At 34.6% G+C, this 20,691-nt stretch overlaps 1 protein-coding gene and 1 long non-coding RNA gene across 2 annotated transcripts; both read right to left on the reverse strand.

Annotated features, from left to right (window-relative positions):
* Positions 1–4,989: 4,989 nt before the first annotated feature.
* On the reverse strand, positions 4,990–5,502 carry LOC110729946. Its single transcript, XM_021909739.1, has one exon. It carries the CDS (start codon positions 5,500–5,502, stop codon positions 4,990–4,992), a length of 513 nt encoding a protein of 170 aa, XP_021765431.1.
* A 12,404-nt stretch (positions 5,503–17,906) lies between these two features.
* Positions 17,907–20,314, reverse strand: LOC110729816. The gene is made up of 3 exons (XR_002512944.1): positions 20,133–20,314; positions 18,954–19,057; positions 17,907–18,253 (listed from the first exon to the last, which is right to left on the reverse strand). It is a non-coding gene; the product is annotated as an uncharacterized LOC110729816 (long non-coding RNA).
* Positions 20,315–20,691: the final 377 nt, after the last annotated feature.

Below are 20,691 nucleotides of genomic sequence, written 5' to 3' on the forward strand. Positions count from 1 at the left end.
CCATTAACCCACCACATGAAGTCGCCAATTATAATGGCTCCACCACACGACTTCAGTCTCTTGACATTTTTAGTTGACCAACTCGATTTTGACACTCAATATTAACCACACAATTAACTTGAAAACTTTATTAACACTCCATTGTTTTAATTTGACTGTTTCATTTCTAGACAAACTTCGATTGCTTGTTTTTTTATATCACTCTCATCCAATCAACACTACGATGAGTATTTGTGTAATCAATTGTTATAATTGCATTGATTAGGAAAATAATTTTGGTAGTCCTCATATTTAGTTGGCACCCACTGGCTATGTACATTGCAATATTGCATACATGCATGCCATGGTCTTGTTGTGTCGAAATTTTCAAAATTTATTGCAGTCTATATGTAAGGCTCAAATATGCGTGCTAGCTATATTGTGCAAGAACCTAATTTTACTGATCTTGATATGTTATGTTAGATTGTATCATAATTTGTCATACTTTTTCTAAAACAGAAATGTTGCATAAGTCCGATTCATGATCCAATACACTTACAATTTACAAACATAATAACATGTCATGTCGTACTTTTTAGTGTAGGGCATGGCGACGTATCATGGGCCCACTCCGTAGGCAAAGAAAGAGGTTAGTTGAAAGCAAATATTTCTTGTTCTTGTCCAACTTTTAATGCTTTGCAAGAACTAAGCAAGAGTTCTACCTTACTTCGGCACAATTCAATACCATCCATATTTGTGAATAGAGCAATAGATAATAATGTGCTCTCACAATGAAGTGGTACAATTAAGGAGTATCAGAATCAGCTTTTGTGAGTAAGCTTAAACAACATACGGAGTAAAATTGATTGTCACAAAGCGTTAGAAGCTCGGAGTGGGACAAGCTAGCTAGCTATCTAGACAAAGCTTATAATTAAATACACTATTAGTAACTTAATTAAGTAGACTATTAGATTAGAAAGTATGTAAACTTTACTAATCAAATGTTATTATACTAATCTAGGTTTAATGTAGTATAATCCATAAAGGGTAGCAACGTGCATGTAATGTAGAGGCGCACGAGCGCATGCAATTTAAACAACTGTAAAGCAAATTAGTAATAATAATTTTATTCCTAATTACATTTAATTTTTTTTTCGACATATCCAACCTAGAGCTTAAGTCAAAAGCTTCTTCATTATGATTTTTTTTTAGGATTAATTAGAAACTCTGATCTAAATTAAAAGTAGCATACTAACTTTTTTGTCACATATAATTTTTCTCTTTTTTTCACGTTTTGTTTTTGCCTTTTTTCTGCTGGATTTAGTTGCCTCACTTTATCCGAAATTCTGGATTATTGATATACATTTCCAGCTGTCATTGTCTTTGAGTACTGTATAAATTGAGTTCTTTCTTTTTAACCTTTTTAGTGAACTGAACAAAGAAAAGGGATTACTGTAATTCATTACCACTTTAAATACAGTACTTCTGTATTATCATAGAGATTTAATTTATTTTGCATAATACTCCATTTGTTTCTATTTTGCGAGGATATAAGCATAATTTAAGATAAAGTTGTATTAAGAATATTATCATTGCCATTAGATAAACTCTTTCTTACAAAATTACAAATAATGAGTATGAGGGATAGCTCAAGTGGTAATTAGAGTTATTCTTCCGATTCATGATCCTAGAATCAATTCTCATCACTTGCCCTTGTGGCTCTTTTAACACCAAAAAAAAAATTACAAATAAACTTATCATTATCACAACTATAGAGTTTTCTTATTGTGTGTTAAATAGTTGTGCATGTTTATATTATTAGCACCATAGTATGTATGCCTATTGGTTTGCTAATGTATAGGATGGCAAAGTTGTTATTAAGTGGAAGTTTGTCACATGAAAGTGGGCCAAAGTGGAAGGAATTTTGGTGGAAAATATAATGGTAAAAAGTACTCCGTACCACTGTACATTATACATGCATAATAGTACACATAAATGTATCACTGTAGTATAATAGTACACATGAATGTACCACTGTAACATAATGGTACACATGAATGTACCACTGTAGAAAAAAATCAAACGAAAAAAAAAATTGAAAACCCCAAAACGCCCTCCTATATACATGTTAAATCAATAGGTGCTATGCGCCTATATGCACCCCAACATGCATACCCTCTCTATAAGAGACGATTAAAACTACGCGCTAGAGATTGATAAGTTTACATGTTTTTGATGCTCTACACCCAACAAACCCCTATATACTCATTTTGTCTCTTAAAGATTGTCATTTATCCGTCTATTAGGTTGAGATGTAATGTTGAGTTTTCCTTTATTTGGATATTTTTTTCACTTGTTCACTTACTTTATCTTTTTCAAGTGCACAACTTTACCAACTTATGTGCATACAATTTTATCCAAGCCTTAAAGTTAACAAAACTCGAAAAAAAATAAATAAAAAAAAAAACCCCAATAAATAATTAACAAAACTCTAAAAAAGCCCAATAAATAACCGTATTATTAAAGTTACGTACCATCACATATCTCTAAAGTATACGAGTACAATTAGTATACATTACGGAGTATCATTTATAGCCAGGCCATATCCAACCCCACCATAAACATACAATTGAACAATTATTTGATTTTGTTGATTGCATTGAATAACTATTTAGTCCCTTTTCTTCCCACAACTATGACAAAACTTAATTTTGTGTTGCTTTACTTTCAGTCTTACAGTCACAGCTTAATAGTAGTACGGAGTAATAATAAAGACAATGTGGTAATAATACTTCAATTCGTACTCGTATCATTTTGCTCCATCTTATATATTCACCTGAGCACTTTGCCTGCCACATGTGCAGTGAATCTCTAAAAAAATGATAATTAAATAAATAGATCCAATAATTAACATTTACTTTTTACTGTACTTTTTAAGTAACATCAATTGAAGATGCAGATCCACCATAAATAAGAAGTCACAAATTAAATAATTTAGGCTCTAAGACATTGAATGGTATCCAAGAATAGAAGTTGGATTATTATACGAATATTAAACTATGAATTAAGTGAGGTAATCAATGTTTACAAGCTGGAATTGCGGTACATAATCTACCAAACCTCACAAAATGGTCATCTATCTTAGTTTATTTTTGGTCCCATCATTTTTTGTCACTTAGCTTGATTTTCTATGTTATTATGTATTAATGTTACAAAGATAACAAGGGAATAACGGCATTCCTTGTATTCTATTGATAATTTATGTCTAATTGTCTCCATGCATAAAGAGAGTGACCTCAATTATCCTACATTGTTAGGTTTTCCACCACCTATAATAATAATTTGTTACGTTTAGGGTAAAAGCTTAAAGTATGTAATCTCATTAGCTAACGTAAAAATGCAAATATGACCGAGGTTGTTTTAAAGAAACTCTTTTATTAGAAAGTGAAAGCCTTTTGTCTGATATTGAAAATTTGAAAGGGTCAATTAAGAATATTTCACTGTAATTTACATTATTTAATGTGTGAACAACTCTTACTATGTGTTGGGCTAGAAATGGGCAGCTTCATGCACACATTACAGCTAGCAAAAGCATGACACTAATGTGGTGTGGTGTGTAATATTTTTTGGTTGACGCACGCTAAGGTTAAGAAATTTTCATATTGTTGCAAATCCAATCATCACGGTTTTTATTCTTCCATATTCTCTAAAATGGATTGTGCATGATTGTCTCCAACTTCTCTAATTACGTTATGCTTATAAATTTACCAGATTTGAGGCTTTGATGACTAACACACGAAAAACTTACTTTTTTTTTCCTCTCTAAAAACTACTCATATTGATCTAATCTTAGCATGTGTGAGCTCCATCCTCTTCTTATTCAAATGCATGTTTTATAGAGTGTTGAATTTTAAGCATGAAAAAAATAATAACATAAGTAACTAAGCTAAAGCCCAAATTTAAAACTATAATTAAAGGAATTACTTTCGAACCTTTTAAATTTGTTTGGACAGTAGTAATAAAATATATCAGTATTACAGACAATAAGAAAAGGTAATCAAACTAGTTCGACAATTAATCGCGATCTCATGTACCCTTTGTACTTGATAACGGTCCACTTTTAGGGCAATTCTAAAACCTAATGCACCAAAGGTATACCAATTTCAATAATGTCTAACAAATACTCATAACTAGTCCATATTAATTGGCAGCACAATGTCATATTTTTTATTTTAGACGATACCTTGCCGTATAATTGAGGCAAGTGCATGTGTTTTCCAATGAAGCACACGGTGTACCTCTTTTGATATCCATAAAATCAAGATCCTAATCTCTAAATAAGGATGCCATACTTCTAGATCAATTCAAAGACAACAGAATTTTTAAATCTATAATAAGCCAAAGAACAAGCCATCTACTCTTCCTAATTCGTAGTTTCTCATCTCTACTAGTCCACATTCTCACTAATAATGGTATTGCTAGCTGGACTTGGGACTTGGAAGTATATAGGCAACTACATTATTATTTTGCACCAAAAACAAAAATCAAAATTATTGGTTTTAGCCTTTATATGTGAGTAATAAAATAATTATGTTTGTTAAATTGTTTTTCGTTTGGTTTAGAATTTAAGTCATTAGTAATTTATGAATTTGTTTTGTTGAGTTTGTTGATTTGTTAATTTGTTTGAAAAACTAGCCTTTTGATTTAAATAATTGAATCAATGACTAATTTCAACCACAATATTAATTGCTCTTTTGGCTTAATCAACCAGACAATTACTAGTCAACCTTGGCTAATGAAGAATTTGGAGAATTCATATCTAGCCCAACTCCTTTCAGCCCAAATCCATTTAAGTTTTGCTTGACTGGTTACTGGCTTACAGCCCCAACTCGATTTAAAATGCAAACGAGTTGAGTTAATTATACACAAGGCCAACTCTTAGACTAGGTTCAAAATAAATGAATTATGTTGTGATATTTTTGTTTTTGAAAGCACTTGTAGATAATAATATTAATAGAGATCAATTTCCGCCGAACTTAAGAGACTTTGGGGAAAAGGACCTAGGCAAACACGTTCAATACAACCACTAGAGTCCCACCTAGCCACATTGTAGGCTAGAGTATTACCCGCACGCTTTACATGTGAAATCGAGAAAGCAACAAAACAATGAGAAAGAGCACAAATATCATCAACAAGTACAGAGAAAGGAGTAAGATTGCCAGCCATCTTCTTAACCCCATTCACAACCTTTGCGGCATCACTCTCCAAAATGACCGAGGTATAACCCAATCTAGCAGCCAGTTGAAGCCCGTACCTGCATGCCGCAGCTTCAGCAACTTCAGGGGCCCAGCCAGCGTACTCTTTACACATAGCAGCTACCAAAATCATCCCTTCTTCGTCTCTAATCACCACCCCCAACCCTGTCGTAACACCTAAGTGAGCATCACAATTTATTTTTACCATCCCTGAACAAGGCCTAGCCCAAGAGGTAGCTAACGGCTGACACGGTACACTCTGCCCCATGATCACCCTCTTCGCATACTCACCATGCATACTCAATGACAGATTTTACAAGGTTAGACGCAACACTGACCGGGCAAACACTTGCATTGTCAAATATGATCAAGTTGCGGCACCACCAAGCAGCCCAGGCAAGAGTAACAATTTCTCTCAACTCCTCACTGTTACCATTCGAAGCCATCCACAACAGTCTATCAGTGAAGCACGAGGCAGGAGCTTGAGAAATCAGAGAGGGAAACTTACTAGCGTTCCAAATGCTGCTAGCTGCACTACACTCAAAAGTGGCATGGATCATTGATTCATCCCCATTCCCACAAATCGAGCAAGACTTGATATCAACCATATGACGATAATGTAGCCTTTCTCGAACCGCAAGGAAGCCTTTACATGCCCTCACTACTAGAAAAACATTTATTTGCGGCAGTTAAATGCTGCGTTTTTAAGGTGGTAGCAAATGCCAGGGCAGCAAATCAATCTGATTGATTTGCTGCGTTGTCAACTGCTGAAAATCAATGTATTTATTTGCAGCGGTAATCTATTTTTACCCCTGCAAATAAATATATTCCACCAATAAAATAATGAATGATTTGCTGTGCTTTATGTGTAACACCCGCCGGCTAATTAATATTTTATTTTTTTTTGTAAATAATATTATTTGGTAATAAATAATGAATGAAACAAAATTTCGGCAGCACCTCCATTGTTTTTACGTGTAATATACTCATGAAGGACCTGTATTCCTGAGCTTTATGAACAAAATACTTTAATTAGCCCAAATTAGATTATCACAATATGTATGATAAAATGTGCCATTCAATTTTGTACGTACATATATCAATCCAAAATATAAGACAAAATATTATTAAACAACTATGATTACACGCAATAATTAGTGAAATATGAGGCCCATATGTTCCACACTTCTTCAATATCACCATCGGTGTAAGGACCTTCATTTAAAGACGTGAAAACCTATGAACATGATACAATATAACAATATATAGTAAGTCATCAAAGTAATTTAAATAATAATAATAATAATAATAATAATAATAATAATAATAATAATAATAATAATAATAATAATAATACTTCACTTATATACTTCACTTATAAAAAAAAATGGCATTTGGACAAAAATTGACTCACATAGGTTCAAAAGTGGTCAAAAGACTATGTGTTGCTTCTAGCTTTTATTTTACACCGTTAATTGGTGTGAATAAGATTGTATATAGATGAAAGAGTCATTTTCAAGACATTAGGACTTAAAAGAACCTTATGTGACAAATTGTGAACCATTTGGGTAGTGTTATGCTTAAATGGGTTCAAAAGGGGCCAAAATGGACAACAATTGACTCAAATAGGTTTAAAGTGGTAAAAAGACCAAGTTTTGGTTCCAACTTTAATTTAATACCTTTAATTGGTGTAAATAAGGATATATATGAATGAAAGAGTCATTTTCAAGATATTAGGACTAAAAAGAACCTTATTTGACAAAACTAGAACCATTTGGACAATATTTGACTCAAATAAGTTCACAAGCGGCAAAATGACCGTGTTTTGGTTCAAGTGTAGTTTTATACCTTTAATTGGTGTGAATAAGGTTATATATGAATAAAAGATTTATTTTGAAGACATTAGTAATGATAAGAATGAAAGGTCATACTCATACCTCATCAATATCATTTGCTTCACCGTATTTTATGTCATTCATGTATCTCATTATGTAAAAGCCACACTCGGTACCACCTCTTTGTTGAGCACACTAAGTAAAATTCAAGAAAAAAAAAAACAGATTAAGGTGTATAATTGTTGTAAAGGTACTAAAATAAATTCCATACGATATCATCTAAAACATATTATTTACTTACCTTCACGAGTTTCCATAGAGGTTCTTTTCTATTCACACGGTTTCCATTTAGCTTATACCTCGTGAAAAAACTATTCATTTTCATTACAAAGGTAGAATTATAAGTATATTACTCGTTGCAAATGTCTTACATATAATGTATGTATAGAAACAAGAAACAATAAAATAGACTTACAAGCTCACAATAGTCTTCATTTTAACGTTTCTCCTTGTTGTTGGGCGAGCTGAGTCAAATTGATAAATAGTGCAAGTAGGTATACACAAATTACCAAAAGCATCCAATGTTCCCAACGCCAAAAGGTAAGAATGTTAAATTCATCACATGTATGTATACTTACGTGGTACATAATATGGAACTTTGTTACTACTTACTCTTGAAAAATTGGTGCCATAATCACTACAAGAAAACAGGCAAATTCCGACGGACTGGTTCCGACGGACACAAATTCCGTCGGAAAAAGCGAAATTTCCGACGGATTTATGTGTCGTCGGAATTTTCCGATGAATTCTAGAAGTCCGTCGGAAAATTCCGACGGAAATTTACTCCGTCGGAATATATGTGCTTTCCGACGGAATTTTCCGTCGGAATTTACAATTTCCGACAATATTTTTCGTCGGAAAATTCCGACGAAATATTCCGTCGGAATTTAATTTAAAAAAATCTTTTAAAACCCTAATATGAGGAACTCCTTTTGTTCCCACTCTCCGCCTCTTCATTTCTCTTTCTCTCTCCTCTATCCCCTTTCCCTCACCGCCTCTTCCCTTCTCTTTCTCTCTCCTTTTTCCCCCTTTCCCCTTTCTCTTTCCCCTTTCTCGATCTTTCCCTCACCGCCCTCTCAACAACATCAACAACCACAACCGTCGTGTCAGCTCTGTCCACCAGCCGCCGCTCAACAGTTCCTTCAACCACCGGTCGTTGCGCCGTCCACCGTCAAGCACTGTAGAAGGCCGAAAATATGGGTTAAATATTGATTAGTTTGTGGATCTAGGTTTATTTTTTACAAATTTATGATTATAATTATCTTTTTGATGAAATTGTAATGTAAGTTTATGAATTTTGTAATGTAAGTTTGTAATTTTTCGGATTTTTGGACTATGTAATGTATAAATTGTTTTTTTCGATTTTGTGGTTTTTGTTTCGATTTTGTGGTTTCGATTTCGATTTTTTGGTTTTTGTGGTTTCGATTTCGATTTTTTGGTTTTTGTGGTTTTTGTTTCGATTTTGTGGTTTCGATTTTGATTTTTTGGTTGTTGTTTCGATTTCGGTTGGTAGATCTGGGTTGTGGGGTGGCGAGGTGGAGATACGGGTTAGGTGGCAAGGTGAATCTGGGCTAGGTGGCTGATTTGGGTTAGTTTTGGTTAGGTTTCGGTGGTTGTGGTTGGTGGATCCGGGCTAGGTGGCTGGTTTAGCTAATTTGGGTTAGTTTTCGGTGGTGGTGCTGGTGTTCTCAGGTGGTGAAATGCCGTGCCGGTGGTGGCACAACATTTTTTTTTTTAATTTCTAAAAATCAGCTTCCGACGGAAATTTTCGTCGGAATTTTCCGGCGGATTTGAATTCCGTCGAAAATTTCCAACAGATTTTCCGGTACCGGAAAACCTCTTCCGACAAAAAATTTCCATCGGAAAAGGTCGTTTTTCCTACGAAAGGTTTTCCGACAACACGTTCCGACATAATTCAGGGTGATTCCGACGAAATTTTTCCGTCGGAAACGGCCTGTTTTCTAGTAGTGCAAATGGGTAAGCCCATCTCATAAAAACCAAACCACAAAGCTTAATCTCTCGAACAAGATGAATGACCAAATGAACCATTATGTCAAAGAAGGAAGGCGGGAAATACATTTCAAATTGACACAATGTTACGATGACTTCTGATTGCAAACTATCTAACTTTTCCGGATCAAGCACCTTATTGCATATAGTATTGAAAAATGAACAAAGTCTCGTGATGGCATATTCATGTGGAATCTTATAAAATTTGTCTCAAATATCTCATTAGAGTCATTACATATTTCCTATAAATCAACTTTAAAGCTTTACAAGTATATAATTAGGGATATCAATAATTAATTTGGTGGAATAGTGATAGCATTCCCCACCTTGAGGTGTAAGGATCATAAGATTCATAACTCATGGAAACTCGTTTAGGGATTTTCTTAAACCCCCTCTCAAGTAAGTCCCTTTTTTCTTATCTAAAATATCATCAACCCTTTAAAAGAGAGAATATGTGTTATTGTTACCGTGAATATTGATTTGGCGCCATTATCCTTCCTTTTCATTATATTTGCGAATCTGCCATTCCTTTCACTATTTGCTTTTTTTTTTTTTTTTTTTTTTTACTTTGTCCTTTTATCCTTTTCTTTCCTCCTCCTTTCCCAAATTCCCTCATAAGTCACATGCCTCACAACTAGGGGTGGTTATTGGGCGGGTCAGTGTGGGTCATTAGCGGGGCGGGTCAGTTGCGGGTCATGATGAATATTTAGTGGGTCAGGGTTGGGTCGGGGTCAATGTGGTTAGGGTCGGGTCAGGGTCGAGGTAAAAGTAAAACAGGCCATTAACGGACCTTTACCCACATACTTCCATTTAGCTGCTCATGTAAACTGGACACAAAAATGGCAATGCATCCAAGAATACAGCCTAAAGTTAACTTACATTTCAATAGAATTTCATAGTAATTTTTTTTTTTTTTTGGCTAGATAATTTTTTTTTTTTTTTTTTTTGGCAAGATAATTTCCTGTAACAAAAGTGGCAATGCATCCAATAGAATTGAAGTAAGCTTCAGGACACCTTTCCACCACATTATTTTCCCTAAAGAAAGGTAACCAATGGCGGCCAAACTTAGCAACTTCCATGAAAGCAAACAGAGTAACTTATATTTCAGATTACATTTTGAAATCCACAAAGTTCAGATCACATTTTCAGAATCAAAAACCAATGCATTGTAAGTAAATAAACATTCTGAATCCACAAAGTCTACATACTCCATTTAAAAAAAAAAAAATTTAAAAAAAAAATCCATTTCAGTCTTCAAAGATCAGATTCACAAATGAAGTTTTGTCCAGCCCAAAATCTGCCATGATACTTCAGCCTCTGAGCTTCTTTGATCAGGGTATGACTAATTCTCCTGTCAAATAGGATACAAAAAATGAGCATATATAATTCAAACATTACAAAGAAACCAAAGTGAAGTAAAGCTCACCTTGTAGAGAACAGTTAGCATTAAAAACTATCAGAGCTTTAAAACAAAGTTACAAAACAAATGATGCAAATCATGTTAAAAAACCACAATAGAAACAAAAAAATTAAGATATACTCATGAAGACAATATACAAAAAATGAGAACCACCTCAATTCCTAACTGAGCAGGTACACATGAGCACAAAATATTGTAGATTCTGAAAAGAAAAATCAGACATAGGAAACTACAAACCATCAACATATCAAAACTAAACACATAATCAACAACTTCAAAAATTACCTAGTAGAAAGGATCTGCATCATCATCCTCTTCTTCTTCAATGATTTCATCTTCAAGTTCACTATCAACCTCTACTTGATTGCTTTCACAATGCCAATCTTGCATACAAACTAAAGCTTGAATTACTTTTGACTTTAATGAACATTGCGATGCCGAAACAGTCTTTCCTTCAATACTAAAAGCAGACTCCGAAGCTACAGTACTTACAGGAATAGTCAACAAATCCCGTGCCATCTTAGATACCACAAGATACTCACAGAACTTTGATGCCAAAACTCCAAAATATCTAATTGTGAATTGAGATCTAAAGCATCTTCATCTAGGTACATCTCAAGTTGTGACTTTCCTACTTGAGACCTTGCACTAGTACCGACAAAATGGTCATAATCATTAAAGTAGTTTCTAGCTCCGGAAGTACTAGGAGGAGAAGGAGCAACTACAATAGGTGAACTACTAGCATATTGCAACTTATAATCCTCAAACATTGACTTCATAGTTCCCAACACCAATTTAATTCGTCTTGAGGCCTCTACACTTCCATATAACTTACTAAAACAATATTCCACAAATTTCACTTTGTACCTCGGATCAAGAATGGCGGCACATGACAAGTACATATTGTAATCCGACCAATACTTGTCAAATTTTGCAAGCATTGGTTTCACCATTTCCTTTAAATAATCATAAGGACCTTTCTCCGCCTCAAGCAAATGGCGATGCACCATCCATGCACCTTTAAAATACACATTAGAAGTAGGATAATTCACCGCCGAAAACATACAAGTAACCTCATAAAACAACTCCAAAAAATTGTGAATCACGCTTACTTTTTCCCACTCATCCTCTAAAGGAATAAATGATTGAAATGAGCATGACTAGATCTCAAGTGAAGAAAAACATCTTTGAAGTAAAGAGAAGTGCCAAGCATTTTATACGTGGAATTCCAACGAACATGCATATCAAGGTTCAATTTCCTTTTTACATCAAGGTGAAATATCTTCTCCGCACAATCATAGAATTCTTCAATTCTATGAGAAGATTTGATGATCAACTTTATAAATGAACGAATTTTATCCAAAATTCCACTAGTACAAGTCAATCCTTTTTGTACAATAAGATTAATAATATGGGCACAACACCGCACATGAAACAATGTCTCACCACAACTTAACCCTCCTCTAGGAACAAGACATCTCTTCAAACAAGATATCATTGCATCATTATAAGTTGCATTATCAACGGTGATAGAGAGTATCCTATCATATAATTTCCATTGGCAAAGAAACATACAAATCTCATTAGCAATACTTACCCCATCATATGGAGGAGCCAAGGCCCTAAACCTGAGAATTTTTTTATGGAGTTTCCAAGAATCATCAACAAAGTGAGAAGTGACACAAATGAAATGTTGTCTAGTATGATTTGATTTCCAATTATCGGTTGTTAAACAAATTCTACTCGAAACATTAGACAACTAATCTTTCAATTTATCCCTCTCCAATACATAAGCCTTCAATAAATCTCTCTTTGTGGTTGCACGACCAAATGGTATAAACTTAGGGGTAGCTCTTTTCATCATTCTCCTATGAATGACCTCCCTCAAAAATGAAATTAAGAATCTCTTTTCGAAGTTCATTCATGTCAAAAACAAAATTTTCTTTTCGAAGGTGACTTTTTTTTTTTTTTTTTTTTTTTTTTTTTTTTTTTTTTTTGTTACCCAATAGATACATTGTTAAACATGAATTTTTGGTTTGAATATAACATATTTATGGCTCTTTCTATTGTTTGGTTCACTTGGGTATTCGGGTTATTGTTGGTTTAGTTGTAGCAATTATTCTATACTTGCACTCTAAGTTTCACTTAGCTCTTTCTTATTCTCATAAAGAGAGAAGGGCTAAGAAGGGAGAACAGTAATGCTATTTAAATATAGGATAAACTTTTCTTAGTTGATTTTGGGGCATAAAATGCAAAAATTTACCAATTTGACAACAATAGTCAATTTAAAGGTGAATTTGATGCTAAGATTTTGTTTTGTTTTTGCCTTTCATCTGTCTCACCTTGACGCATTGGTGTTTTAGACCTTAATGAATAGCAATTATTGAAAATTCAGAAGCTTTTCTGTTGTCATTTGTTCTCATCGGGTTCTTCACCTATTATTCTATCTTAAGCTCTATTCTTGTATGATTATTAAATGTTCATTATATATTTTATAAATAATGTGGTTGTCTCCTTTTCCTACAGGTCTTGGACTCAGCTCACCAAGTTGGAAGATATTCTATCTCAAGTGCCCCTGATTTGCCTTACAATGAAATGGCCAACCACTGCGAAGCTCTTATGATTGGTAAGCAGCAGAAGATGTCCCATTTGATGACGGTTCAGCAACAAGAAAGCTTAATCAACTTCTATGTCCAACATGCTGATCTCGAACCAAACAGGACTACATCTCCTTCACATGTAAGCCACTTATTAAGATTCTTTTAGTTTTGAGGTTTCAATTGTTGCAATGTTTGATGTATGTATTTGTGAAGAAATTTTTGATATAGCATTGTCCCACGAACACAAACAATTTGAGACACCCTAAAAGAAACCAGTTAACAAGAAGGGAAGGAGGGATGATCCATTTTACTGTTTAACACTTAAAAAGCTAGCAATACACATGTGAACAGGGTAGTTTCTTACTAACTAACTCCCAAATTCTTGGTTGAATATAGCTCGGAGTGTTTTCTTCCCGAAAATGGCTTCTCTTGTCGAGGCTGAATACAAGCTTCCCACGTCAAGCCCTTATGACAACTTCTTGAAAGCTGCTGGTTGTTGATTATCAATACAATAGAGGCAGCCAAAATGTTCTGCGGGAGCAATATATATTGGTATTGACGTCTTGGTGTGTTTCACATATGGCAGGCGTTCTGTGCACGAAGTAGCTAAAGATTCTATCAGCTACTCATGAAGCAGCTTAAATAATTATATAGTCAATCCTAGATTCCAAAAATTCATTTTATTCATTAATTAAATTTTTAATAAATTTTGTTTTGGGTTATCCAATTTTGTTCCAGTGGAATCTTCTTGAATTTTTTGGGTCAGAGTTGATTTCAAGTACAACTTTACATTTTCATTTGTATCTGCTGAAAGTTTCAGTATTGTATAAAGGAATCATTTTTCTAGAAATCATCTTATTGGTGTTGACATCAATTTTTTTTTTTTTTTTTTTTTTGGTATGCATATTATGAATAGAATTTACTGTAAATTTACTGAGCATTGATGAAAAAGCCATTTTTTTTTTTTTTCACTCTGACCATGTATTTTGATCTTTGTGTACAAGAAAGATGATTTTAAAAGTAGTAAATTAGTATTTAAAGAGTGTAGCTGAGTCGATAGACAAAGGATCGGAGACGACGTTGGCTAATGATTTTGAAGCTAAGATTTTGTTATGTTGCTATTCTTAAGTGAAGAATTTATTGTAACATATTTGCTAATAACACTAATTAATTACACGAGTAATGTAGGCCACACAACTTAAGAAATGTGGATGCAAATTTGACATGACATGAAAGAGAGAGCAAGCATGAAATACTTTGAAACCCAAGCTTATACAACGTCAAAGGCTTCAAGCAACAAATCTTCATGCAGGATAGCACCCCAAACATACCCACTCCACTTCACCCTTCACACATCAATTTGGTGTTTTAGTTCTATCTCTATCTTATTGGACACATACCCGATATATCGACGGTTTTTGGCCTAAACGATCTATATAATTAAGTACCTCACTAATATGTAGAGGAAAAGCAACAAAACACCTTTTAATTTTCACAATAGCAATAATTTTTAGCAATAACTATAACAATTACTATTACACATTTGCTTATACTACAAATTACCAACACTCGATTTTATTTTATTGGGTTGATGAAGAGAACAAGATCTACGTTTAGGGAATGAATATATTATAACTTATACTATTTTTCTTAAAATAATTATAAAGTAAAATTTGTAGACTGCTTTTTAATGACTTATTATTATGCTCATAATATATATTTAGTATTAATAAATAATTGTACTTTTGATTACACTAAGGTGGCTAACACGCGTGTTGTGCGCACCATAGCTAGCTATATTCGGGGAGCTTTTTAAGTATGCAAGGCCCATTCCAAAATCTTTATCCAACCCATTACATAGAATTAATTATAAAAGGGATATTAACATGTGGCCCATTTATTTGCACATTATCTTTATTAGCCAACCTCTTTAGGGCTCTTACTAGATAAGCAACAACCGTAACATGAGTGCAACACTGTATGTCAAAACTAGCTTACTTCCCGTGCATAATATCAAGAATATTTACCATTGATCGAGAAAGGGTAACCTTAGAACATATTATAAGAATAATAATTAATTTAACAACCAACTTTATTATTTTTTTGACGGGGTCTAATTCAATAAACATAGTAACATAGTAGAGTATATGAATATCACATAATCTTATAAAATAATCACTTTCTTGATTGTGATGAATATGATGATTGATGGTCTAAAATGTGGCCTCCATTGGAGTTCGGGAGATAGAGCTTGTTTCATGAATAATTGAACACATCCCTATCAAAGTTGTCAATATCCTCACCTAAGCCCCTTCAATCGATCTTGCCTCATTTTCACTACTCATCAGATGAAGGTGGTTGTAAATCTCATTTGGGTTGTCAATCAATTCAATTTATAGGCTGTTGGAGAAGAAGCATAAAATAGACTAGATATTGTTGCAAGAATTTTTAGAGCAAAGGTATTTGCTTTGAAACATTTAATATGAATTAAACTTGTGTTTTAGGTTTGATTAGGACGACGTCCACTCTTGGTTCTTGGTTTCTCTTTGGCATGAGAAGAGTTGTTCCAAAGTGGTAATGAATCAGTGGAAGCTTTGCCTCTGCCTCCACCTCCTGCAACAGAAATTGCTCCGAACGTAGTACTAATTAAGGGTGAACTAGATCCTCTTGAGAGGAAATGTGTCCCTAATACATCCTTGTCAAAGTTGTCAATATCTTCACCTAAGCCCCTTTTATCAATCATGCCTCATTTATGCTACTCATCAGATGAAGATAGTTGTAAATCTTAGATTTTGGGAGGGAGTGAGATGAGAGAAAGAGATAGATCTAGGGAGAAAGAGGGGTAAGAAAGAGAAAAGAGAAGGGTCGGGATAGAGAAAGATAGAGAGATAGAGATGAGCCAGGAGAAGAGAGAGAGAGAGAAAGAGAGTGGGAGAAAAAGAAAAAGATAAGGGTCCAAAGAGAAAGAAATAGAGCAGGGAGAGAGAGATAAAGTGATAAAGAGAGAGATGAGTCGGGAGAGAAAAGGAAAAGGGTCAGGAGAGAAAGAGAGGGATGCTTACTAAACCACTCAAACCATACAAGAAGAGTGGATAGGAGGGAGAAAAAAGGAACAAAAAGGTGAAAGAAAGCAAGGATGATAGAAAAGGGAAATGAGATAAGACGAGGAAGAAATATAAGGGAGAGGGTATATTGAAGGAAGAAGAGATAAGAAGAACTTTAAAAAAAGCAAGTTAGTGACTACCACGCCAATAAGATCCCTTAATCATCATGTTTATAACACCCCAAACTATGAAACACGATCACAATCATGAATCTTACATATGCTTTGGATATAGGAGGAAGTCCAATAAAATTTCTTACTGCGTTTTACTTTGGAGGTTGTATGTATATTTACATCATTACATATACTTTTGATATTTGACAATTGCTTTTGGTATTACCCTATAAGCCATGACATTCTATAACCATGAGTGTGTGTGTGTGTGTGTGTGTGTGTGTGTGTGTGTGTGTGTGTGTGTGTGTGTGTGTGTGTGTGTGTGTGTGTGTGTGTGTGTGTGTGTGTGAGGGAAGGGTCAAGAGACAGAGAGGGTGGCTAAGAGATTGAGAGGCCATCAAAAAAAGGAGGAAGGAGAAGAGGGAAAGAGAGAGATTGAGAAAGAGACACAGGGAGTTTAAGGAAATAAAGAAAGGAAGGAGAGATAAAAACTTTTTAGAGTGTGATTAAGGAGATGAAAATACTTTTTAGAAACTTCATAAAATGCTCAAAATTATAAAACATAAATAAAAGAAAATGAAAGCTAGAGGGATAAAGAAACAGAGTAACCAAGAAAGAGGGAATAAAAATCGACGATTAGATTTGGATAAACTTCAATTCTTTCATTAAATGTTATTCATTAACCAATATGGTTTTGTGACAATTATGGAAATGCTAACTAATTTGTAGCACTTTTAGAATAAAACGTTCAACCTTATAGTAGAATTGTGTTAGATTCACAAGTAAATTTTTTTAAATGTTTATATAACCATAGTAATAGATAGCTTTAAAGAGAAAGAGTGGAAGAAAGATGGAGGGAGGAGGAGAAAGGAAGAGAAGGAGGGAGTGGGAGAAGGAGGAGGAGGAGAGAAAGAGAGAGAGAGGGGAAGTAGGAGGAGGAGATTAGAGAGAGAGGAAAAGAGGGAAGGATTAGGAGGAGGAAAGAGAGGAAAGAGGGAAGGAATGGGACGAGAGAGAGAGAGAGAGAGAGAGAGGAGGGGGTAAGATAAAGAGAGATGGGTCGGGATAGAGAAAGTAAGAGAGATAGAGATGAGCTAGGAGGATAAGGAGAAAGAGAGGGGGCTGGGAGAAAAAGAAAAAGATAAGAGTTGAAAGAGAAAGAAATAGCGCAATTAAGAAAAAGAGGCACTAGGCGAAAAATGGTAATCAGCACTGGTTCAAAACCTCCATTTAGCACCGGTTTTAAACCGGTGCAGATTTGAGGGATGCCAAAAACACAAAGATTTCGCACCGGTTCAAAACCAGTGCCAATTCTTAGATTTCGCACCGATTCTTGCTGTGAACAGGTGCTAAAAATAGTCCAAAAAATTAAAATAAAAAACTTTTAGCACTGGTGCCAAATATTCCCAATTTTTTTTTTGTGCATTTTTTTCACTTAAATTGTACCAAATACTTATATATAATCATAATATACATAAAACACATATATTTTCTTCAATAACTTGTAATATTACACTTTAAAAACTGGGGAAAAAAAAAAAAAAAAAAACTACACAATCAAAGATAGGAGGCAGTAGCAACACTAAAGTAGCAGGAACAACAGAGGTAGATTAACAACTACGCCTTCACCAGCAGATGTGATGGAAGAATAGTGCTCCTCTTCTCCATATGAAAGCTTGAGCCCAGTGGAGACAGGGATTTGCTTCAACATATTCCTGGCTTGCCCTACTTCATTCTGGCAAAAATTGTCATACGATGTCACAGGAAGCTTATGCTTCTGGCTGAATACATGTGTACCTCTTCCTAATTAAATGGATTCACAAAGGATAAGTTCTTGTCCCCAGCCATGTTCATTATATCATTACAGCCAAAGAGAGCTTCCATATAGATCAATGCAACACATTCTGGTGTTAATCCCAAAATTGCAACAACCAGAAGAACAAGAACGGGATTATTCATAAAACTGCAAGTTTAATTTAAAGCAGGACAGTGAAATGTAAATGACACTGATGAAAACCATGAAAAGTTGTTGCAAGTCTTCCAACCAACTACATCAACCTTAGCAAAACCACACTGGAAACCATTTGTTCTTATACTGAACTATAAGGCAGGGGACACTATCAATTGTGACAATCTTGTCAATCAACCAACAACAAGATAATTGTGCTTCAGAGGTTACTTGTCAATCAACAACAAGACAATTGTGCTTTTGAGGTTACTTATCAAGCATTATCCAATACCCCAACCAAAGTAACCAAACTGACAAAAACAACTAATTCACTACTCAATCACTGACTCCCAATACACAAGCATAGAGGAAAAAAATCACATCAAAATAAAGCATTAACCCAACGGTAGTATGCAAACTACCGAAAACCACTATCTCCTTAACCAACTCCCTACATAAACACCAACAGGAAGCAAATCTTCAATAGACGAATAAGACATAAATACCAACCGCTTCACCACTCATATGATCATATCAAGAGTCTAACTAAACAAGTAATATTAGAAATCCGATTATAAAGAATACCAACAAGCATTCAGGCAAACAGAAATCAGCAAAACAGAACTAACCATCCAATTGCATTGACGGCACTACATTGGCATTGTATGGCATCCTGACACTCTCCATATTAACAGGAAGCATAGGATTAGTATCATTAGCTCCAAACATGCTCCTGCAGGAAATCCATCCAAACTAGTATTAAAATTCAATTATTATATTCCAAGCACATTACATCAAATGGAAGAGAATGAGCTACTTGCAAATTCATGTGCCGCAATACCCCAAACAGTACTGGTCAAACAACTCTCAACCTCCACATCCCCCCTTCCATCAAAGAAACACGGTTCGAAACGGTGAGACCCGTTTGCACACTACCTTTTGATTGTGCTTATCATCAAGCACCGTGAAATGAGTAAAGCATAGCATATATCATGAGTACAAAATTAAAACTAAGTATCATATGAAACAATATAAATATGAACAACTTCATTAAGGTCAACAAAAAAGCCAATCAACCAAAAAGACTAGTAAACAAAATAAGAATCATGAAATGAGTAAGCATTAAATCATGAATACATCACAAAAACTATGTATCATATGAAACAATGTAAATATGAACAACTTCATTATGTTCAACGTTAACAAAAAGCCAATCAACCAAAAAGACCAGTAAACAACTCAGAATCCAGGAAAATAAACACCTCAAGAAATATAGAAAAAAAAGTAGGATTACCCTTATCACAAGCATTCTCACAATTCTCAAAGACATCAAGCTTAATCAAACTTATGCTAAAGTTGATGATATTCATGAAATGACAAATTTCCTTCCGAAATTTGCAAGATTTCTTAACACTATAAGATGATATCAAAGCAAAACATTATAAACCAAAAATTTAAGGTCCAACAATCATATTAATCAAACCATAATCAGATTAAGGGGAAAAAACAGGAAAACAGAAGATACCCATGAAAAAAACATCAAAACAAAACAACCCACAAGATAATTTCATCAAAAAAACACAAATAAAACCAATAATTTCATTACAAACCCAGAAAAAAGGAAGAGTATTCGCAATTGCACAACAGCCGAACCCACCAAATCCACCAAAGACGCAATTGCGCCACCATGAAGAGTATTCGCAATATTCTACAATATCATCCCCAAAACAATTTCGGAGATTCAAAGTTAAATTAGAAACCCTAGTTACAAAACCTAAAACCTAGATTTCAAATTGAAGAGCACATACCTCGAATTTGTGATTTTTGAATCGATAATTGATTCAAGTTTGTTGTTGTTGTTGTTGTATTTGGTTCACATTGACGGCAGCGGCGATGGTGGTTGTGCTTGATTATGGAGAAGGAGATCGAAAAAGAGAAGAAAGGAAAGGGAAAATGGCGGTTATGGAGAAGGAGATTGAAGGAGAGAGAAGGGGGTTGAGGAAAGTGCTGAGAGAAAGCTCAGAAGCCCCTTCAATGGAGAATGTCGAGTACGCTTCAATGGAGGAGAGAGAGAGGAGACAGAGGCAAATGAGAGAGGAGGAAAGATCGAGGAATTGAAAGAGAAAGAAAGAAGATTATAACCGTTTTTTTTATTTTTTATTTTACAGCAGCTTTCACACCAGTTCGAACTGAACCGGTGCGATTTACTCACTTTTCGCACCGATTTTGTTAGAACCGGTGCGATTAACTCATTTTTCGCACCGGTTTGGTTAGAACCGGTGCGAAAACTCATTCCCTCAATCCCGCCTATTTTTTTCACACCGGTTTTTAAAAACTGGTGCGCATTTGGCGGTGCCCATTTAAGTT

Source organism: Chenopodium quinoa, unplaced genomic scaffold (genome assembly GCF_001683475.1).
Source record: "Chenopodium quinoa cultivar QQ74 unplaced genomic scaffold, ASM168347v1, whole genome shotgun sequence".
Classification (NCBI taxonomy): Eukaryota; Viridiplantae; Streptophyta; class Magnoliopsida; order Caryophyllales; family Amaranthaceae; genus Chenopodium; species Chenopodium quinoa.

Coding starts and splice junctions, on each gene's coding strand:
- LOC110729946 (XM_021909739.1), bottom strand. CDS start 5,502: ATGGGGCAGAGTGTACCGTGTCAGCCGTTAGCTACCTCTTGGGCTAGG.